Source organism: Chiroxiphia lanceolata, chromosome 3, assembly GCF_009829145.1.
Source record: "Chiroxiphia lanceolata isolate bChiLan1 chromosome 3, bChiLan1.pri, whole genome shotgun sequence".
In the NCBI taxonomy this organism is placed as follows: domain Eukaryota; kingdom Metazoa; phylum Chordata; class Aves; order Passeriformes; family Pipridae; genus Chiroxiphia; species Chiroxiphia lanceolata.
The window spans coordinates 63427731-63451322 of NC_045639.1; the positions used below are offsets into that span (position 1 = coordinate 63427731).

A 23592-nucleotide genomic window follows, 5' to 3' on the forward strand; every position below is an offset into this window, starting at 1 on the left:
GCTCTGGCGCCCCTTTGCAAGCAAGTGTAAGCAACAAACCAGTAACAGTTCAGCTACACATAGGATGAAGTGGACTGAAAGACAAAGTATTTGCTCAGGGAGCTGCTTGGTTCTCTCTGGAACACCGTCAGAGAAGTCAGCACAGGTTTTCTAAACAATCTTAGATAGGAGTTATATTTAATTATAATCTTAACTATATATCCACCGGTCAACCGGAAGATGACCTGACATATAATCCATCAGATATGTAGCTGTCTCTGTAAAAACAAGAAGTGACACAGTATGAGGACAGAAGGGCTGAATTGCAGGAGCGGGGGAAAGCCACCCTCGGCTCGCTCGCAAAGCAAGGTGCACGTGCGAGTGCCACAGCCCTGTACACCTTAACAGTGTTGTCCCAAACCCATGTTTTGTGACTAAAGCTTTCAGTCTAAAATGGACAAGATGTTATTTGTTCATAATCAAAGCTTAGCTGGTAGTTTATTTAAATGAAATGTTGTCCATGAAGTCTGAATCCCACAAACATGAGGACATCATTACCCAGCGGATTTCTGCTGCATGAACTTGCTGAGTGTCATGGTGGTTATACGTGAGCTGCCGGCCTTAGTGTCTTTTTTGTGTTTTATTTCTACTTTAAGTGAATGGTAAAGTAGGTAACACCTTCAGTATGTGCAATTATCTAGACGAATACCTATATTTGTGTGTGTGTGTGTGTGTGCATGTGAGTGTATATATTGCAAATATTCTTAGACTTCACAATGGGAGGAAAGCAAGCTTTACTTTTGGGCTACACTACTTTTGAGCAATTTCTTCAGTGCATTAGGCAACAACATCAGACACGCATGCTTTTTTTTTTTGCTTCACTTCTTCTTTTCTTGAGCAAATAAGTTTACTGTGAAGAACATAAAGAAAGATCTCTCTCCCCTCCCACCTTCCTACTGTTTTTAGAACAGTGATCATGCAGTGCAGTCTTGTTCCACAACTACAACTGTGTTTTTTCATGTGCAGCAGAATCAGTGTCAGGGAGTTTTTAGTCACCTTCCTCGATCACCTCCCAAGAGCAGAATTTTCTCTTGTCAATTGATTTCCGCCATCTTATTGTGTTCTTCTCCCATGGTCTGGAAATGAACACTGGCATCTCCAGCACAGAATGCCAGGAAGCTGCTTTTGAGTACATCAGCTGTGGCCACACTGCAAGGAGGTACATGAGCATCGGTTCTGTCCCGTTCTGTTCAAAAAGCGTATTCGTTTTGAAGGGACTGTCTAGGCTTCTTGGCTTGTACAGCATAGAGCACGCTGTTGGCACTTAAATAATAAAAAAACCCGATTTATAACAGGTAGATAAATGTCACGATAAGAATTCTCCCCCAAAACATCAGTGTTTTATTTAAAACATAATTTTAAATTGAATATATTTTTCTCTTTAAAAAGTAAACTTACTTAAAATAAATATGAAATTGGAAGAGATGATAAGGAGAATTGTGATTGCAACTAAAAACCTAAAATATAGAGAAAACACCCCAAAGTGAGCCCAAATCTAATATTTCTAGAGTACTCAAGGAAATAGTAGCCAGAGATAGTCACCTCAATTCAGTATCTACAGATAATGTTTCTTTTTCATAAATCAAGATTTTTTTCCTGTAAGTATCCTTTCATTTAAAGTAGTTTTGCATAACTGATGAAATTCCACACAAATATACTGTGTGCATTTAAACTGAATTGGAATGTTCCTACAAGTAGAACTTGATTGATATCACAAATAAAAAGTAATAAATCTTTGGACAAAAAAGTCCTGACACAATAGAAATGTAAACATAAGAACCCTGAATAAATCAATATAATTATTTGCACCTGTGAGTTTGTGTAGGTTCAATAAAACCTCCAAATTAACAAAATGAAGTGCTAACTTCAGCACACAGGATGAAACTGGTTACAAAACTGTGTGTCTTAATAGTTAGCAATTACTAAACCCAGCATTCCTTCAGGATAATAATTAAATCGTTCATGTATAAGACAGTTAAAATTGATTTGGATGCAAAACTGTCTAACTTGAATAGAAATAAAAGTTTGTGTTGATGGAATTCTGTCAGTGCAATCCTCTAAATCAATTCACATCAGCAAGCAGTACATGGATGATGCCTGAGACCTACCACGCAATTCTGTATGTCTTTAAGATTTGTACTAGTTCTGTATATGAATTGATCTGGTAAATATATAAGGGTTTCTCTGTGCTATATTACTGAACTACATTTTGAAATTTGTATGTTGAGAGAATCTGTACATTATTAGAAGCTGATATTGTTTTGGTGAGCTCTTCAAAGCTGAGGCCATATCTTCTTCCCTTTTGCAGCATGCCTAGCACACGTATAGGTACCACCACAGCACAGAAAACAAAAGAATTGATATTGTGCCTTTGGATATAGTTAGTAATCAGATGATTTAGAGGCAAGTGTCTCCTATTTCTCTCATAAATCCAGAGCTCCACATGAGTTGCACCCAGTGTGAGCCTGAATACTAAAGGATGCAGAGATGGCAACAAGCTCTCTTTGTAATTTCTTGATCTTTTGAAGGAATTAGATGGGATGATGCTTAATATATCTTCTGCTGCTTATGGATTAAAAGACGTTTTTTAGCAATTGATAAAGTTGTGGAAATAGTTATATGAATATTGCTATATGGCTATATAGGGGTATAGTTGTATGTTGGATGGATATGATCGTACCTTGGACTGTGGCGAAGGTACAATCTCCTCTCCTCTCCTCTCCTCTCTGACCCTCTCTTCTCCTCTCCAACCCTCTCCTCTCCAACCCTCTCCGACCCTCTCCTCTCCGACCCTCTCCTCTCCTCTCCAACCCTCTCCTCTCCGACCCTCTCCCTATAATTCATACACTAGAAGTACTGAGAATTGTAAAGTGGAGGATATATTGGCCAGAGAGTAACATAAAGTCCTGTGTATTGTGGTTTATTTCTGTCCCTGGGTACTATGGAGGCTTACATTGATGTTCTTTGGTGAACAAGATCTGTAGGGAAAGAAACTCTTCCTCCCAACAAATAAAGCTTTAAAATATCAAGTATGGCTTGCTGTTATCATATCAGCATGTTTTGATCTCCAGTACATAATATTGCTGTAAATAGTACTACAAGAAGATCAAACCTTGACTTGATTAATTTGATGTTTGAATTTGTCCACACCTGATGGTCTGCCTATATTTACAGAGCAACTGCAGTGTGAATACATATGCATTCGTTCCTGGTGTGCCTCAGCTGTAGAAAACAGACAGGTATTACTAAATGCTGTAAAAGCCTCTTAAGGACAGATTGTAGCAATCTGTCAAATACTATACAGTCAGAGGGAAACGTTAAATGTCATTGAGTGCGGCTGGGACATGGCAATACTTTTGTGGGTTGATTGGGCAAAATGTCAGCTCACATTCTGATTTCTGTCTCTCTGTGAAGATGGTAAAATCACCTATACTCCAGTGAGAATGCAGCATTGAAATAAGATAGAACATAGTTTGCATGGATTAATCATATATCTCTTCATTTCAGCTACAAGCTTAAAAATGTTGCCTTCTTTTTTTCCCCAGGTCTAGTTTTCTTTCCAGTCAGTATGAAAATACATGGTAAATGCAATCTGTTCTTCTGGAAGAAACACTGAGAGCGTAAAGAGAATGGGATAATATCTCAGCTAGAGGGCTCCATATGTTGATGACAAGGTATGGTGTACTGAGAAAGAAATAGGATTAGAATTGTTCTAAGTACCTATGTGCTTCATATAATACTAGGAAGGAAATAACATTTTCTAAATGCGCAGCACTGTGCCAAAAGTGCAGGTGAAAAATCTTTACTCGAGCACAGACAGATGGGAAGCTGAAGTTAAGACGGCATTGGAGATATGCACTATTGTAATTTGAGATTATTAAAAAGTTGCTCGTAAAGATCCTGAAGGGCCCAATCCTGAACACTACTGCAGACTGATTGTACCATGATAAAGGAGTAAATACCAGTTCCATGCAAAAATATACTAATCAATTAACAGACTTGCTTCCACTACTCATAAAAAATGAAACTGCATTCAAGAGTGAATGGAAGTGTATGTTGCAACGCCTATTGTTTGCTTGAATTTAGTTATTTTCCTCAAAAGAGATGTTCAGAAGAGAAACAAAGTAAAAAAAGTAAATGTTGCCCTTTTGTGAACTCTTCAGTGCTATGCTTTTAGTGTGTGGTTATTGATGGCAAATAAAAAATATTCCAAAAGGCTGCAGCAGTGAGGCGAGATTTATCTGGGCAGTCAGGACTGTTCTGAATTGCAGTTGGCATCAGTACAAGAAATATTTAGAGATGATTATTCCTGGAGTAGTCTGTAGTTGGGTATTAGCTCTAGTGTGAATATACCCCAGTTGTCTGTATGAGTGGAGATTTGATTACTCATTTAATTCCGAAATATATCAGGCTGCACTCTGGGTTGGAGTTGTCACTCACTGGTTAGGTAAAATACTGTCTTCTATTCAAACTGATTTTAAAACTCCTATGTTGTTACATTTGTTTTGGGTTTTTTTAATGTGGAAACTGGAAAGGAGGTACAGAAGTGCTTCGGTGAACAGATGCTCTGGTAAGACAAATGTTAAATGCATCCACTAAATTAGCAAGTTGCTGAACTTTTGATAAATCTTAATAAAACACCACTTTTTTTTCCAACCAAGGTTTGTCATATCTGACTAGTTTTTTTTTTTTTACACTGAATTCTCATTGCTTCTGAGTGGAACCTGTTTGAATGAAAAAAGGGAAAAATCAGGTGAGAGCTGGGTGTTATTTGAATAACTGTGACACATGGTATCCTGCCCCAAGAAATCACTAAAATACAACAGAAGAGCAATGTTGGTGCTTAAGTGTAGCTTGAATTCAGTCCATCAAAAAAGGCTTCTGCGCATTCTGAATTTTTAAGTCATGCCATCTTTCAGCTTAATGATCCTTTAACATCAGCCTGCCACTCTGCCGAATATCTTAGAAGTTAAGTACTTACATATACATGGGCTGCAGTTGTAAATGAGATGTCTTCTGTGGACCTTGATAGCCGTAAGAGTCAAATCCACCTATGAAGTCAACTGAAAGGGGGAAAATTGCTTGCATTAGCAACATCTTTTCAGAAGTGATAGGCCCTATCATTCAAGAACCACCCAGCACAAACATTATTTTTTATGAGTCCTCTAATAATCTCTTAAAATTAGACAAACTAATTGTGAAGATGCAGAAAAAGCCTAAAAGAAGAGAGAAAGGCAAGGTCCCCTGTTTTTCCTTTTTAAACCCACAGAAAGACAATACAGGATTTATAATAGCCATCAGAAATAGCCACACATCCCTCTTTTTCAAGCAGACCACCTCACTGTAATACAAAAGAACATGCTATTCAAACACCACAAATACTGAAAACTATTATTTATTGGCATGAATACATTGCTTCTGACTGTGATTACTGCGTCTGGCTTCCTGTCATACCATTGATGTAGAGGAGAGAACACATTGATCAAACTCGGTCTGAGAGAGAGAAGTTTCTCTGATTCCTTCCTTTGACATTTGGATTGAAATGCATGAACAGAGAGTTGGAACAATTTATCTGAGCTTCAGAGATGAAACTTCTCAGATGCAAGGAAACCTATTTCTCTCAAGGCACTGAAGGTCTGAAAGAAGGTTGGAGAGTGGGAGTTATTTATAAATTCAAACCATTGCAAGTTCCTGATGGTCTTTGCATGCTTGTTTTAAACAATTTCCAGGGAAATTCAAGCTCACCTAAGCTTGAGACCCCTGTTTCTCTGCTATAATACTTTCTTTGCACAGGTAAAATGGTGCCGTTTTCTTCCTATTTGTCCCAGGAGACCCACCTATTGGCTTTTAGGGGTTCTTCGTGGGCAGTTCTCAATCCTGAAAAATTATCTCTTACGTCAGAGATGAGAATTTGACTTTACTCTGATAGAAAAGGGTCAAAGCTTTGGAAATGCATTTTTCACATGTCTTGGACACTGCTACTGACAGACTGGATCTGTGTACACTAAAAGCAGAAAAAAAAGAAAAGGTTCTTTGATGGAGGACAGCTTCTTGTGGATCTAAAATGCAGTAACAACCACAAAAAAAACCAAAAATTACTACCCTTGGTTTGAGAACCTCCACAGTGTTGGAATACTTAAAACTTGCATTTATAAGGTTATTTTATACTAAGGTACCCCTCAATGTGTCTCACACTTAGCCACACTTATCAAAGCATTCATATGCATCCTAGACACGGTACAAAAATATCAAATTCTTGTACACCTCTGTCCTCCATTTACTTTGCAAGCAAAGAGCTATCAAAACACTAGACTGGATGGGTACAGTACATTGCAACCACACACTTGTTCAGCCTGTCATCAAGTCATTCTTCAGTGGCAAGAACGGTCCCTGCAGAAATAATTTGTCTGACTCTGTTCACTGTGGCAGCTTTATGCATATTCGTATCCCAGAATGACGTGTTACTAAATTAATTCCTGGTATCACTAATGAAGGAGGTTCTATAGTGTCTCTGTGTTGCTTTTTCCTGTGTCTAACTTCTAATATCTAATTTAAATGTAATTTCCTGAAAATTAACTACTTTTATGCATTTTGGTCTTTTCTCCCTATAGATATGAAGAAAAATGAACTTTTCTTTTTCTTTTTTTTCTCTTACAACTGCTTTTAAGCATTTTCAAAAGGTATTTCATGCTATCTATTGTTTCCAGGTTTAAGCACACCTAGTTCTTTCAAACATTTCTCACAGCTCATGTTTTCCAAGCCTTTAAATTTCAAAGCCTGAAGATCCTTCCTCAGTCTACTTAGGCTTTTCTTACAGTAGAGTGCACAAATCAGGACTAGCTGGGCAACTGCCTGTAGTTTCTATACACTACCTGGAATAACTCGGTTTTGGTTTGTTTAGTTTGTTTAGTTTGTTTCCTTTTTACCTGGTGCTTTTTTCTGTTGTGGTGTTGTTTGGTTTGGGTTTTTTCCCTAATTTCTTTTTTCAACAGCAACGTACAAACACTTAACAATCAGATCTTTATTTTTATGTTTTGATACGAACTGTAGGTCTAGCCAAGTAGTCCATGTTTTATTTGAAGATGATTGATTCTTCCCCATAGGAGTTCTTTTGCACTTATCTGTACTGAATTTCATCTTCTTGATTTCAAGCCATTTCTCAAGATCATTTTGACTTCTAATCTTATCTTCACTAGAACTCCAGTCTGTTTTAATCTGAAATTTTACAAATGTTCTCGCCTCTATCCTCCTTGTTGTTAACAAAAATAATGAGGAGAATTATTTCCTTAGCTGAAGTCCCAGTGGGATCCCATCTGAAATGTCATCCCATCTGATTTATAACTACATTTCAAATAGAGTTTTAAACAATTCTACATACAACCTATGATGGTTGCATCTGAGCAGTACTTCCCTGTCCTTCTTACAAATCTTCTATAGCATCAAAATCTTGCTAAAATCAAGATAAATGTCATTTGTTGCTTTCTGCTTATTCACTGTCTATAATCATCAGAATATCTTTATCAAAATGTGATCATGTCTTTGGAAGCATACTAAATTTATAGGCACAGAATGAAGAAAATTGTTAAATGAAATGCTAGGCTGGGAGGAAAAAACCCCTCTATTCAAATACAAAGATTGTAGAAAAAAAATTGGACATATCTTTGCTGCATATGGTTTGTTGCTTGCTCGTCCCATTTTCTTTATTTTTGGTCGCTCTTGATCCATGTGATCACAAGTCAGAAAATACCTGTGTTGGATTGAGTGTCTCACTGTTGTCAACCCATGTCACTTTACAGAGGTTGCTTATATACATTAGTCCAGCTTTCTATTTCTTCTGTACTTTCCTAGACCCTTCAAGCAACTGGTAAACCATTATTAGTAGGCTGCAGGTATAGACACTCTGTTTTGCAGTTGTGGAGCAAAAGGTCTTGAGGGTGACTTTAGGGTTGTTTCCAGAAAGCTAAACCAACGTGTTAAGAAAAAGATTTCTTTGAGCAAAATGAGTTTGTGTGGGCACAAGAGAAAGATGCATGCCAAATATCTCTTCATGCATTATGGCTTTGCCCTGTTGCAGAGTAATTGTTGCACGGAGTGTTAACAAGCCAGATTGTCAAGCGACAAAGAAGGCAAGCTCGTAGAGGCATTTCTGTGTTCATCTCACTGTGAAAGTTCCCGTGTGTGTAACCAAATGATAGTGGGGCAGAGAGTACTACTGTGACCTCATTGTAGGCATACAATGGCTTTTTACAGACAACAACAAACTTTGCAAGGTAGGTAAAGGGAAGTAATAGAAAGTGAACTCCAACACAAAAGGATTTCATTAATTTCTTTGTAGCAAGCTTTCTTCATGTTGGCAAATCCTGTGGTGTCCAGACTGTGCTAAAAGCTCCCTGTGGACTCTAAACTAGCTTCTTAAAGCATGCAGAAGGCTGCCCTTTCTGCAGGCATTTTATCCTGGCTGTGCCTGAAAGGTCACTAAAAGTGTCATAGAACTGATACATCCCTGGCAGCAGTAACATTAGATGAATAAAACAAGGCTCATTAGCTGAATCAGTACAGAGACTTCTATCCTTAACCTCATGCATCAAACACATTTTTGACTACTCTATTTTATATTCATCTTAAATGTCACTGTTATCACAAGTGGCTTTTAAGTCATGTTTTTCTTTAGTAAAAGCACATGTGAATATGCAAGCAAACAGGACCCTATTCCTTTTGTGGCAGGTTGACCCTAGATGAACATCAATTGCCCACCAAAGCTTCTCTATCACTCTCCCCCTCTAATGGACAAGGGAAGAGAAAATACAAAAAAAGGCTCATGGGTCAAAATAAGGACAGGGAAAGATCACTCCAGCAGTTATCATCACAGGAAAAACAGACTCAAATTATTAACAAAGAAAAGCAGGATAACAAGAAATAGCACCAAATAACAAAATACCTTCCCTCACCTCTCTCTGATTCCCAGGCTTAACTTCTGTCTCCTCCAACTGAGCAATACAAGGGAATGAGGAACAGGGGTTAGGGTCAGTTCATTGCATGTCATCTCTGCTGCTCTTTCCTCCTCACACTCTTTTACTACTCCAGGATGGGGTTCTTCCCATGGGAGACAGTCCTTCACCAACCTCTCTAATGCGAGCCCTTTACACAGGCTGCAGTTCTTCATGAACTGCCCCAATGGGTCCCTTCCATGCAGTGCAACCCTTCAGGAACAGGCTGCTCCAGCGTGGGTCCCCTGTGGTCTCACAAGTCCTGCCAGCAAACCTGCTCTAGCATGGGCTCCTCTCTCCACAGGTCCACAGGTCCTTCTGGGAACCTGCTCCAGTGTGGGCTTCCCAAGAGGTCACAGTCTCATTCAGGGCACACCTGCCTACTCTGGCTTGGGTTTCTCTATGGGCTGCAGGGGGACAACCTGTCTCACCATGTTCTTCACCATAGTCTGCAGAGGAATCTCTGCTCTGGTGCCTGGAGCAACTCTTCCCCCTCCTTCTTCACTGACCATGGGGTCTGCAGAGTTGCTGCTCTCTTATCCTCACTCCTCTCTCACAGCTGCAGTTGCACAGTAACTTTTCCCCTTCTTAAATCTGTTATCCCAGAGGTGCTACCACTGTTGCTGATGGGCTCAGCCTTGGCCAGCAGTGGGTCAACTAGGAGCCGTCTGGCATCAGCTTTGTCAGACACAGGAGAAGTTTTAGCAGCTCTTCACAGAAGCCACCCCTGCAGCCCATCCAAAACCTGGCCATGCAAAACCAATACACCTTTGAAATATTGGGTGCTGAGATGTTTATTTTCCTATCTGGTCTTACAGGATAATAGCAGTACTATTTATCTGTAAAATGTATTATAAAAAATTCAGAGTATTTTCTTCTTTTGCTGATGCTAAGTAGCTTGTCAGACATATGACTGTTGTTAAAAGTGTAACACAGACAGAACATATGGCTCAAAATAGGGACATATTTTCCATTAATAAGCACCCACAGGGATGTGAAGTTTCAGCCTCTGCTCATGGTCACAGTCCTCACTGTTTCTGGTGTAGATATCAGGACAGGATGAGAGGCATAAATGGGTTTCTCATTTTTCATTTCTAGAAGTCTACGGTATATAGAGGGACCATTAAAATGGGATGAACAGAAAAGACCCCATTAGCATGAATGTGATATAGAATAAGGTTTTTTTAAGAAAGTTTGCAGTGAGAAAAATTAGAGCTGTTGAAATCAACAGATGGACAAAGAGAAAGAACTGAGTATGGAATAAAAGCAATACCTTTCTGTAGAAAGCAAAAGGAAAGGTGCTTAAAAGAAACCAGATGACTAGACACTATTCTGCTTACAGAAATTTTTCTCTGTAAGATATAAATACAGAAGCACAAAGATTCAGGTCCTCAGCTAATATATATGTTGATAACTTCAGTGACTTCTATGAAGCAATGGTAATTTACATTAGCCTAGGATCTCACCCAAAGGATCCTTTAGGGCATACATGTATAGAAATGTGACTGACTATGACTTTCCTTGCATTTTAGTAGGCATGCAAAAAGCAGCGCAGAATAGATATGAAAAAATGTAGAGTTTAGGAATGGGGAGGGGGATGAATGGCTTTATCTGCAAATAAAAGGAAAAGGAAAGGTTGGGAAACAGCCAACTCGGCCAACCTGTGACCTGTAGTATAGATGATTTCTTGACTGCTTTAAAATCCTCTTCTAGCTTTGTTCCTTTGCTGTGGTTGTTTGTTTTGCTGATTATCTCATCCCTACCCTTGATGCACGAGGGCCTACCTCTCACTGTGGTGAATCTACTGTCAGCACTCAAAGCCTGCCTTCACTACCACATCAGTTTCCTGCCCGTGGCTCCTCCTTTAAAAGTGAAAATGTCTTTGGTAGCAATTCTGTATTAAGGGTGACTTTGCTCACTGATTCTTCTCTTTTGCTTCACTTTGTCCATCTCCTTGATGAAGTAGTTTGTCTCCTCTGGCTCTATTAGTTCTAGCCCAGAGACCCCCACCATTTCCTCATCCACATCCCTTGTCCCATCTCCAATCATTTCTCTGCACATCAACTCTTCCATTTTTTGTACTAACAAACTGATAAAGTAGCACTCTTTTCTTCAGGTTGCCAGCCCTTTTCACTGCTTTTACTATTAATTTCTCCTTCTCTCTTACTACAGTTACAAGAATTTTGTCTGTAAAACAGACTTTTTCTCGTGATCCTTTTTTTTTTTTTTTTACATTTCTTCCCTAATACAAATACATGTAAATTCTTTAAAAAAAAAAAAGAAAAAATCAACTCCACCCTTATCCATACTTGTCCTAGTTTTTCTCCCACACTACACCCCAGATGATTTCAAGCAGTTTTTGGAGCTACTTTTCTCCACTTCTCTTAAAGTTTTACTCCCATCTTGTATTCTGTCCTTTGCACACAGCTGGAACTTCAGTCAGATCACCTCTTTCTGTTCAAATTTAGGCAAACACAGTCCTCTTTCTGGTCATCCAGACAACTTTCATGCATTTACTGCTTTCTTTTTCCTGAACTGTTTGCCCTGCTGGCCTCCTCTCCCTCCTCTGCAGGTGCTCACCTTCCTCCTCTCATCATTATTCTCCTTTCTTGCTGCTTCTCCCTCCAGCATGCTGCTGGAGTCCAATGAGCAGTAATCTCTGCCTTTTATTTTTCTCCACCTCCTGTAAACTGGGTAATTGCACTCACAAACACAAATTCTGCTGTCGTTGGCTCTTGGAGGTGTCACGGATTACCTGGCTTGTGCTCATTCTGCTCCTCCTATACAAACTTAAATCTCAGCTTGTCTCTGTGATATTTACCCATGGATAATTAACCTTCAGTTCCAGTTCTGCATGGCTAACGTCAGAACTCATAGCTGCTCCTCCCTAACCTTCTCTGCTGCCCCTCATAGTGAACTTGTGTCCTCAAGTCTGCCTATCACTTAAGGATATAAGTTTGATGTCAACTTTGGTGTGGGCTGTGCATGATTTTATTTTTGGAGATTATTTTTGCATATTGAAGAAGATTCTTCTAACTGTTGACACAGCTATAACATTTAACCAGGGCTCCCAGTGTCAAACACCACAATTGTTCCCATTTTATTTTTCAGCTCACCAAATATAGAGTTAAGCTGCAGGGATCACCTCTTTGCCTATGTTACTCTTCTCTGCATCCTTCTACTGATTTAACCTTCTATATTACATCAAGTATAAACTAAATCTTTTTACATTTAAAGCGTTTTGTAGATACTCAACATCAGTCTCTCCTCCTTCCAGGTCTAAAAGCTAAATTCTGCCCCCATGCCACCAGCTTGACCTCCATACTTGTAGAATTTTCAAACAGTGTCTCTCCTTGTTAGAGTGTCTTCATAAACAATTCTCTCATTATTTTTCCTAAAACTGTTCTTTGCTCTGTTGGGAATAATTAGGTTGCCAACACCCTTATACTGTCTACTTCAGTGAGTAATATTTGCTCCTAGTTTCTTTGTGCCCAATTTCTGCCTGCGCCCTTCAGTCGCCTGTTGTCTAATACACAGATTGCAAGCTCCAAGAAACAGGACTGGTATTCACACGTGTACAATGCTTGACATTATGGTAGTCCTTAAATATATTCATGAATCTAAAGCACTAAAGTAATATAAAAAAAAATTACGATTACCTATGCTAGAGATGATACCATTTAAAAAGAACTAATGACCAGGGAAGTGTATGTGCATGTTCACATGGATGCTTTGTGAACATGCATGTCATGAATGGATGTATTTCCCACGTGGCATAGCAGAGAGAGAATATGTAGTGTACATGCACTACATCTGACATGTGAGGTCTTAAATTTATATACACTGGCTCCAGAGGCCAAAGACTTGGCTCCCTGCACTCAGGCTTCGGAAGGGCTGCGATTAAGCTTCAACACCACAGCAAGGCACTCCACTGCAGGTGTAGCTGGGAGGAAGGAGAGATGTCAAACAAATTACAGCTAATAACACCACTGGAGGCACTGTTGGTGCAGAAGTCAGTATGTGAGGGAAGACAGAGCTGTGCACAAATACTAAAAACTAGTAGCTAAAAACTGGCCACATTGAGTGAAAAAAATAAAAATGGAGGGAAGTAAATTAGGTTTGGTTTTAATAAGTTTGGAAATGACATACGCGGACAAAATATAAAAGAACATATGGGGACACCCTTGTTCTTGCAGTTTTGCCAGTATCCTGCTACCCACCTCTCTATTTGGTGAAGACATTTCCAAACGATTTAGTGCTGCTACCTTTTTATGCTGTGAGCATGGCCTGGTGGCTGTTCCACAATATAGCACACAGGAGGAGGTTTGCTTGAATGTAATCTCCATAAAGTTTGTTTACAATGATAATCAAACATTATTGGTCTTTGTGCTGAGTACACAGTGATTTAGGCTCTCAGAAGAGCATAAAGCCAAACATTGGGGCAGCATGGGAAAGGAGGCATATGCCAGAACATGGGGTTGTGCCCTTCCTGCTGTCACAGGAGGATTCAGAAACAGTGTAAGGACTTGGACACAAGGTCCAGTTCTTGCAGTGCAATGGAACAGCATTTTTGCCAAACAGCCAATAATGTAGGGCCTGTAAGTGCTCTTAGCTAATCAATTTGCAAGGTGAATAATAAAACCTCAGATTTTTAAACTGTCACATCATGGCATTTCTGAGCTTTACAATGGCCATAGAAGCAGCAAAGGGAACCCCCTATACAAATTTTGACGCAGTTTCTCAGCTCAGATTCTGCCCCACTGCCCCTATTTTCATGATGTTTACTTATGTAATAACCAAAATTATTCTCTAATTTTTTTGCTTCACAAGGGCTTTTCCTCCAGCTTCTTCTCCTCTTATCATGTTTCTTGTTGGATAAGACCCTGCAGCATCTTCTTCTGTCTCTGTTTCTGCTGATCCTCTCGGCTAATTCTTTGATTGGTCCTTCTGAGACAAGACATGAGACTGGGGAGGTATGCAGGCTTGTGAAACCTAATGAGCATGACTTGGTGTTACTGCCCTTATAGAGGTACCAACAGGGATCTCTGCTTGTTACTCCCCATAATTAGGACCAAGCAGGGATGCAGATACTGCATTCAAGGTGAGCCCAGCTCATGGTTGTACTCAGCAGAAAATAGTAAGATGAATGGTGCTGAGGTTCCAGAAATTAGACGAGTCAAAAATTAGAACGAGTCAAGTTCCCAGGTAGAGAAGGGGTCTAGTCGGGGACATGATGTGCCCTGGAGCAATGACTTGGCAAGGCAGGGCTGCCCAGCAGCAGGAACCATGTTGAGGAGGTTGGAACCAAGGCTGCTCATGGCTTAGCAGAAATAAGATGAGATGAAAGTAGCTAGGAGTACCCAAGCAAGGGCTGGGAGGCATCACTGAGTCTGCAGTAGCTGAAGGCAGAAACAGGACCAGGGACAAGGCAAGCAGGAATAAGAACCAGGGGCCAGGAGAAAATGGCTGGAGTATAGCTGCAGCAATGAGAAATACAGGACTGAAATGGTCAGCACTGCATTTTATAGCTGAGAAATACAGCAAGCCACCTGTCAAGCCTGTACACCTGGAAACAGGGTTGCTGCTTGACCCCTGCAAGGCTTTGCAAGGCTTGTCCAAACTTGCAGCAGGGCTTGTCTGATGCTCAGTAAAGAGCTTTTAGAAGACCTCCACTCAGCTAAAAGAACAATATTACTCTGAGCAATATATTATTTTTCTAAATTGGACAGACCTGGACATTGCTGATAATAGCCATTTGCTTTCAAATTTTCATGCTTGAGTGCTGAGCAAAAAAATATAGCCTTGCAATATAGCTTTTGAGTGACAATCATTCTGAAAATTAAAGAAAATGTGGGGTAGACTGAATTATTATAGAAGTTATCAGATGAGTCATTAGGAAAAATTGTTCTTAGCCAGATCACTGCTAAAGGCAAGCAATAAAGAGAAGAAAAAGGAAAAAAGGAGGAAAAAGAAAATGCCTGGGGCAGTGGCCTCCAAGTGTGACTGCCACACTCATAAATTAGAAAAAGAGTCATTAGTAGAGAGTCAAAGTGGAGAATTAAGGCCCAAATCTATGAAAGTTAGCAATCCAATACTAATGAAGACCTATCTAGGCATTTGAAAGGAAAAGTAATAAGGAAAACTTTAACAGGAGCCATGCTGATAAAAATAATTCAGTACGAAGCTATGCTCATGGTATGTAGGAAACTGCAAGGAGCTCGTGTTGACTGCCTCAGAGGGAAGGACACTAAGGCTGTGGGCAGGTATCCTTCTCAGGGCCACTGGAAATGCTAATTTCTGATCCACCCACAGCAGCTCATCACCACTCCCCTCTCAAACTCCGTTATCTCTCAGTCTGGAGTGAGCTCGGATGGCCAGGACCTGCCATGCTCCATCCGCTGAGTTGGGCTGAAACCCTAAGAAGGCAGCCAGCTGCCCTCGGAGGGTGGGACACTGGGGAAGGGGGCTTGCAGCTCCACATGGCCACCTGCAGGTTGCTCCTCTGCCTGATTTCTGCGAGATCCAAGCTGCCCGCCCCTCCGGAGCTCTGACGGAGCACAGAAGGAGACGCTCCCTGTTGAGGGGCCTGCCTTCAAAGCCTTCCCTCCACTTTCACTGCAAAGCAGCAGGAGATGACTGATGTCGAAATGGAGTCTGCCACCAGAATCAAAACAAACCACGCCTGAAACCATTTTCCATGCAATTTTCAACTTCTGAAGAGTTTTAGATTTTGCTATTTTTTCCTGATTTTGAGTATGAGCTTTATTTATTTTTCAATGTCAAAATATTTCCATGGCCAGGAAGATTCCCTGTTCTGCTACAGCAACAACCTGAACATCTCTTCAAACGATCTGTAGCTTCTATTGGTCAGAACCATCACTAGATATTACCTCATTTCTGCTACCAGCTTGACACAGCTGTGTGTGACATTGTTTCATGGTCTGAATGCCTTTGTGTTCCTCTCTTGAAACTAATAATTCATGATGAGTAATATTTTCAAACTGGTTTGGTATTACATGTATCTTTCTTCAAAAAAAAAAAAAAGAGATGTTAATTGTTCATTCCCTTTTGACATGTGCAGATCTTTTCCAACATTTCTGAAATGTCATTCTTGAAAAGATCAAAATTTTGTGGTGAATAATTTAAAAAAATTTGTGTAAGGTAGGTATATCTCCCCGGCTGTTTCAATGCATTGATCTTATTAAGCAGTATCCCATTGTGATCAGTTGATGGAATGGAAATGTTACTTCCTTCAAGTTTACATAATATTATTTAGATAATTTTTAAACTTGAAGTTGTCAATCCCCACAGGAGGCAGCGATGGATACAAGGGGAGCGGCAGGGAAGACAAGTGAGGGAGAAGGGAAATTATCATAGATGAAGTCAGCAACACCACCATTTTCCCTTATATGATTTTATTTATATATTTGTCTCATACTACAATCCTGTCTCCTAGGGATTCTTTGAACATCAACTTCATTAGTTACGAAGGCAGCAATCCATAACCAATTTTCTTTTCATGTCAAACTTGTTCATGTATAAACCTAGCCCTTTTGTCAGAAACATTTGCAATTAATCCCACAAACAAAGAAAATTAAAATTATACAGTCTACCCTAAGCAACCCTTCTGACTCAAGGCCCTGACCACCATCTATTACACACTAAAATGAATTGAAATTCCCACTTTGAGTCTAACCTAATTTTCTAGTGATAATAAGCATGGATTCCCAGAAGCATTCTATGCATCTAGATAGTAACATCCTAATTTCCTTTTCTGGTAAATGTTTTAAATAAGATTTTAGCACCAAAGGAAATTAACCTTTAAATTAATTGTAATTATAAAATGCCATCACTGATTTTGTCTTCAGACTAATTACTTGCTATTATTTAAACAAACTGCACTTCCTTGGAGCTTTTGTTTCACTCTGCAGTGCAGTGAAAAATGATCACAGACCAGGCTCTGTAATGTCTGCCAAGCCCCGTGACACCTTAGACTGCTCAGGTCCATTTGCATCTCAAAAGCAGATGGTTTCACTTGTCATATCTTCCCACCATAGGCTTTCTCCCCTGCGCTTCAGCCCTGCACTCTGCAGCTCAGACATTTTCAGCCTGTGCCTTGGTGAGCACGCCTTGGTGGGATGGGGAGCGTCCATGCTCTGTGCTGAGGAGAATGAGATGCTCAACACCAGCCTTCTGCTCTGTGAGAGGCCCCCTCCAAGACTGGATATGACTGGAAATAATAACACAGGAACAATCTATTGATATCTGCAATAGATTGATGTTGTACAGGCACCTCAGGGAATATTCTAAATGTTGCTGCTCTCCAAGGCAGCCCTCTTTAGGATGACAAGCATGAGGTAGTACCATGGGATTTCAAATACTTCTCTCTCTCCATGCTCCTATCAGCATCCTGACAGCCAAAGGCATCCCATTTTAATCCCTTTGGTTTACTTAGTTCAGGTAGCAGTCACCACACTAAATGAAACAAGTCATCGGAAAAGGCTTCTAATTTAGCCACAGGCTGTAAATTGGAGAGTTCAGCTGAACGAAAACAAGCTGTAGCTTCAACTTTTGTAGTGTGTTGATTGCATTCATTAATGGCCTATTCAACAATTTGGAGAACAACTTTGTTTTAAAGCGTGGTTTGTATTTGTTCCTACTATTATTTGCTGCTGTTCTGCCTCTGCGGGCTGCTTAGGTTGTCTCTAGCACTAACCAAACAAGTCAGACCAGTGATTCACCCTTTTGTGAGAGAGGTGTCCACCCCAGATAGGGCAAATTATTCTTTGGAGTTTCATCCATGCCTCCATTGACTGTGGTGGAAATTCTGATTCTTATTTTAAGCTGCAGGCCTAATTACATGTGGCTATAGGAATATGAGATGGATGTCACCTGTAGCAGTATGGAAAAGGCGAAGATAGAATGACTGGTGTTTTACAGAGAAAGATTCAGGACACATTGCACAAATGGTAGGTGCAAAGCTAACTAAATATATAGCTGAGGTGTTGGATTGCCTTGTGAGGTTGTTTTCTATAAAACCTTTTTTGATTCAAACATAGGTGGACACTTTCAGGAAGAAAAGACTGCTCTGGGAAACTAAACACAGCAAGACCTCTTCTGGCTAAGGAAGTTCATGAACTGCAAATTATTGTTAGGATTTTCTGGGAACCACAAACTTTCCGTGTTCGTCTATGCCTATATAGCAAATATATAGGGAAATAAGCATCAGATGTTCTTCATTACTGGATATCAAATATGTGGCTGGATAGACCTGGTACCTCCTGTCTTGAGTTGTGTTACACAAGTGTAACATAATGTTGCACTTGTAGGGCTGCAGTTCACACTGCCACTGTAGTGTCAGCTCTCAAATGAGTGGGGAAGAGACCTGTCAGGCTGTCCAGGACAACTTCCAGAGATACATTCAAGTTCAGCCTTGACTGCAGAAAGATGCTTGCAGTCATCTTCAGCCATCTCTGCCAGCCTTAGTTTCAGCTTCTTTCCTATCTTTCTCCTGTAGTTGTATTGTCAGTATTTACAGCTATATTCACCAGAAAATGTGATGGGAAACAAAGAAGCAGAATTAATAATCGAATGTTTGCTACCAGTTTCTCTTTGTCTTTGTTTTAGAGATTTTTAAGCTGGGATGGAAGCTGAGGTATTAGTTCTCTGTAATGTCTCACTAAGCAGATTGTGAAAAGCATTTGGCACAGAAATAAAGTGATACCTGAGCATATTCTGCACTTCAATGGTGCCTTTCATCCCAGAAGCTCAAAGTTATGAAGCAACACGCCTATGAGTTTGTCCCTGTCATTATTTCCCATTTTAAATATGGGAAATGGAAGTATAGAGAGGTTAAATAGCCTGCTCAAAGGGGAAAGACTGACTGTAACAGAGATAAAAAAGAAAATGTTTTTCTGCTTATACCCTATGTTTGACAAAATTTCACATCTCTCACACCTAATGTATTTAATATTGTCTTTTTAAAAAAGTCTCTGTCATCACCTTCACACTTCCCAGGTCAGGCCTAGGATCCCAGAGTGAATTATTGTTTGGCATTGAGTTTGTTGGCACATAACTGCACATAATACTGTATTGCTCACCATTAGATATTTCCTATTAGTGTATTAGAGTCATCCTGAACATTTTCAGGAATTCAGGTGGGATCTTGAATTCAAGTTTTTACGAGGGAGGGAGGAGGAGTGAAATAATTTCACGGGTTATCTAGACCTTTACTTCTCTGCTAGACATCCCAAAAAGCTGGGCTCAAGGGACTATGTAGCAAAAGTCTGCTTAATCCAGTTGCAATTTCTTTTGCTTTGCAATTTAACAGGAAACAGTGCCAGAAGAAAAGAAGATAATGTATGTGCAAGTTGGATCCCTGCTAGCATGAGATAGTGCAAAGGTTGTACCTCCTGGTACTTGGGGAACAGTCAGAAGGGCCATATTTGTTCTCTGATTGCCTTGCCATCGTGTTATAGTCGGTAAATGCTATTTCTGCTGCCTCTCTGGGTTGGCAAGGGAGACTTCTGAATTAGGATTTCACTGTGGGACACAGACTGAATTGGTGATATTCTCTTGGCTGGGGTATCTTTCCATTCAAAACTGTCCCTCTAGTAGACAATCCAGTCCCCTTTCCCTCAACAGAACCTGCAAGGCAAGTGCAGAATTCCCACTTTAGTAACCTAGGTTTCTTTCTTAATTTCTTACAGACAAAAAGCCCTGGGAGAATGCTGTTTTATTGCTTACATTGCAGTGTTTTCCACCAAATGTCTGTATAGTTAATAAAGTTTTCAAAAATACATTGGATTTTCTTTTAGTAAGGCAGTAGCAGCTTATAGCAGGGAGCTAAATTGCTAGTGAGGAAATGCACATTAAAGAACATTTTGATGTTATTAAAAATAATGTGCAGCCTTTGAAAAATGCAGGCCTAATATGATTTTGGAAGACAAATGAGGAGCTCCAATAAGTTTACAGCCATTGAGTGCCTCCAAGTAATCATTGTTCTTGACATTTTTATGTTTCATTTTTAATTGCTGCAACTAATAATGCTAATGAGGTAAGACTGACCACGGTTTGGGTATACCAGTAACAATGGTGAAGGGGAAAATATGGAATTGGCAGCAGTCCTGCTGGGCACCTGTCTTCCCTCATCTTTCCCAGATAAAGACCTGAGGCACTCCAAGCCTCAGAGTTCCTCCTCCCTACACAGCCACAGGGAAAATGATGCAGAAGTGACCTTTGGGAGTGACAAACCTTCTCTGAGAGAAGTAGCCATGGAAAATCCATGGCTTGTCTTCCCCTTGGAGATGAGTGCTGCTGTTCGACTCTGGTGGACCCAATGTTATAGCACTTCCGGGACTGTATCAGGAGGGAAAGCAGTTTCATCTTTAGTCCTTGGTGCAGAATTAACCCAAAGCAGATAGTTCTCCTGAAAGATATCACAGACTTGAGCTTTGATTTAGGGGACCTGAGGCTGGATTTATTTGGTGTGTGAGTAACTAAAACCTCTAGACTTGCTGTTTCAGCCCTAGTTCTGACCCTGGTTTGATCACTGTATTGTTCCATCCCTAATCCTTTGGTGAGGTTAGAGTAGGTTAATCTTAGTGAAATGTTTGCTTAGTTCTACCCTCGCTCATTTGTTCTCTCAATAAAATCTGCATAAAGAACGGAGAAATAATAATTCTTTCAGCTTGTTCCAATTACTTTGAGAGCAAAGCTAATTCATCTGAAGCAGCTTAAGAGCAACTTGACTCTGTTTCCACAGTTGAGGCTCTGTGCCAACAGAAGATGAGACACCTTCTATACTCCAGAGCGGTGTCGATATCTTCCTCTGGTTAAAATCTGGAACGTGCCCATGTTTGACTCTTGCATGGCTTTTTCTCTAGTCTTACGCCTTGCTGCTTACACCTGGCAAGTTCAGTGTTTCTGTGTCTTTTGCTCCTCTTTTGGACTGCTGTTGTTTCCATGGCCCATTACCCAAGCAGAAGAAATGGAATTGAGTGTATGGACATTTAATGTGTCCATTGTGAGAAGCAAAAGGATTTTTCTATTGTCTCTGTCTCATCAGAAAGCACTTGTGGCTAAGCGACACTTCAGTATGATCCAGTATGGTTATCCTTGAGGTTCTCTGTGGTTGGCAATGAGGCATCACATTTTTACACACATGAGTGGTCCTGAAAAACAGAGATGTAGATTTCTACTGTGATGTCTGTGAATATAGAGGTGGCTAAGAAGATGGCAGTGTCCCTCTGTTGTCCTTCACAAACCGCTTCAGTGCTGGGAAAGCATGGAATGGTGTGGCAGAGTTGCTTTCTGGTGACTGGTTGTTACCGGAGGATCTTTCACAGCTGACACAGGACAGAGAGGGAACACCAGCTGCCAAACTGAATGGATGCACAAGCCCAACCTAACCCCTTACCAGGTATGGATGCTAGGCAGGGGCTGGTGGGTAACTGCTTTTTTCTCCTATGCTGGATACTCAGCAAGTTTGGAGGAGGGAGTACACTGTGGGCAAGGGGGCACCTTCATCCCTCTTGCTCCATAGCAACAGGTAGGGATGAGGAACTGGAAAAGTGGAAGAAGAGACTATGGAAAGAGAAACACAGCTAGGGGATCTGAAGTAATCTCAGATCAAAGACTTGCCTATGCAGGAAGCTCAAGAAATGGCTCTGGGACATATTCCACTTATCCTGAAAGCTTTTCTCCTTAGCACTCCCTTGGTGTGCATGAGATGACCCCATTTGCAAATGTATGGAGAAAGTCGCGCTTAGGCATCTTCCTCTGGAGTAAAAATACTGAATGACATGACATTCATAAGGGATAAAATCTTCTAAGAAGAGCATGATAGATGGATGTGTTGCCAAAATGGATGGAAAGGAAGGGATAGAAAAGGAGAGAAAACGTATCTAAGGAAATAAAAGAATTTTAAATTAAACCTGAGTGGAGAGTGTTTGTATGGACTGCAGGCCCTGGCTGTGACAGCGAACACTTGTCTGAGCAGAGAGAGAACTAGAATAGTTCTTAGTCTCTGCTACATGATGCCTCTCAGTAGAAACTAAGGCTTTAATTTTATGATACTTTGAGGGGCCAAATCCAATCTGAGCATTATTATAGTGTTGGCACAACTCAGTCACAGAAGTTCCCTTTTTCCCTTTTTTTGCCAGCCAAGCTTCCAAGCCTCACCAGGGGGAAAGCTGCAGCGCCCGAGCTTGTGCTGGCTTCATTGTGCTGGCTGGGGGTTCACCCTGGTACCTCAGAGAGATGCTCACAGGTAGGTAAGACGGCTCTTTGACTGGACAAGGAGACCTAGCTGAGGTTTACTAACAGAGTAACAAAAGCCTCAAAATAGCCAAGGTGATGGCAAGAAAAGGTTCAAAGAAGCATGACAATCTGTGGCTCTGGAACAACAGGGAGCTCCTGCCACAGTGAGAAGAAAACAATACCATATTGGCTGCAGCACTTTGCTGCCAGGAATGTTGCTTTACAGACCATGGGAGAAACCTCTCAAAAGTACTCTGACTTCTGCACTTGTTTGGTGAGCCAAGACTCAAACCCCTTCCTTGGTTTTTACTTATATCATGCCCTAAAGCATCACAGAAGAGTGGAAAAAAGATTTAAGCCCTTAGAAGAGAGGACAGGATAGTATTAAATGGGATTTCAATTTGGGTGGCAAGGAACAACTCTCCTCCAGCCCTGTGGATAGTGAATGCATTTAATAGGAAAGCAAGAGAAAACACATATGACTGAGTCCTTCCCTAAACAGACAAGTCTATTTGTGACAAACTCCTGCTCCACATATCTGTCCCAAACCGTTTTTACTCTTTATACATTCCTCACCTCCACAGAAACACAAAAACTACTGAAATGAGCATAGTCAGAACGACCTCCAAAGTGTGGTGGTTTGATTTCAGCACTAAATCTCCCCTTGATGATTCACAGTGACACTGTATTGCCAATAGATTATAGGGTTGCAGCTATTTTCCACGCAGGAGAACACACAAAGGAACCCCTGCCAGCCCTTGCAGTGCTCTCAATCAAATAAAACCCCTTTAGCTTCCTGTTGCAGAGCTCTCTCTAGGATTCATGTATATTTTATCAAAGTTACACGCAGTTTTGATACTTGTTTCTAAAGTGCTTTACTATGAATCCCAAGATGTACTGAAATGCTGCAGTGGCCCATATAAAAAAAATCAAGGTTAGGGTAGAGAGAAAAAATGAAATGCCTTGATTCTATAGCATGCAATAAGAGCAAATTCTGCTCAACAGGCTTCTACTGATATAAATAAGCAGAAGAAACACAAACATATATCTCTATGAAATCATTTCACTCCTCTTAATTGTACCCTGAGAGCAGTAGGAACGAAGAGGAACTCCACTGTTTCACCTCTCATAAGAGAAGGTTCTGCAGTAACCTAAAGCTATTTTTTTGCCAGAAGTGTTTTTACGGGCCAACGCACATGTCAACACAGGAGACCTATAACCTCAGTGGTAAGCAATTACTCTGAAGATAGTTAATAACAATCTGAAGTAAGGAAAAAACCCCAAACTTATATTCACCAAATGGTAT

At 40.5% G+C, this 23592-nt stretch overlaps 1 protein-coding gene and 1 long non-coding RNA gene across 3 annotated transcripts in view; one reads left to right on the forward strand and one right to left on the reverse strand.

Moving 5' to 3' along the window:
• The window catches only part of NKAIN2 (sodium/potassium transporting ATPase interacting 2), a 545346-nt gene that overhangs the window by 6112 nt on the left and 515642 nt on the right, over positions 1 to 23592 (reverse strand). The window contains exons 6-7 of one of the 2 annotated variants that reach the window (XR_004355980.1): positions 5021 to 5102; positions 1036 to 1302 (exon numbers count right to left, since the gene is read on the reverse strand). Coding sequence is in view for 1 of the 2 variants with exons in the window: in XM_032682422.1 (XP_032538313.1) it covers positions 5021 to 5102 (82 nt within the window). In the remaining variant the exon portion in view is untranslated. The remainder of the gene's footprint in view (positions 1 to 1035; positions 1303 to 5020; positions 5103 to 23592) is intronic. The other variant, XM_032682422.1, reaches the window with a different exon arrangement.
• Positions 16038 to 18275, forward strand: LOC116784159. Its single transcript, XR_004355983.1, has 3 exons — positions 16038 to 16187; positions 17871 to 17995; positions 18086 to 18275. It is a non-coding gene; the product is annotated as an uncharacterized LOC116784159 (long non-coding RNA).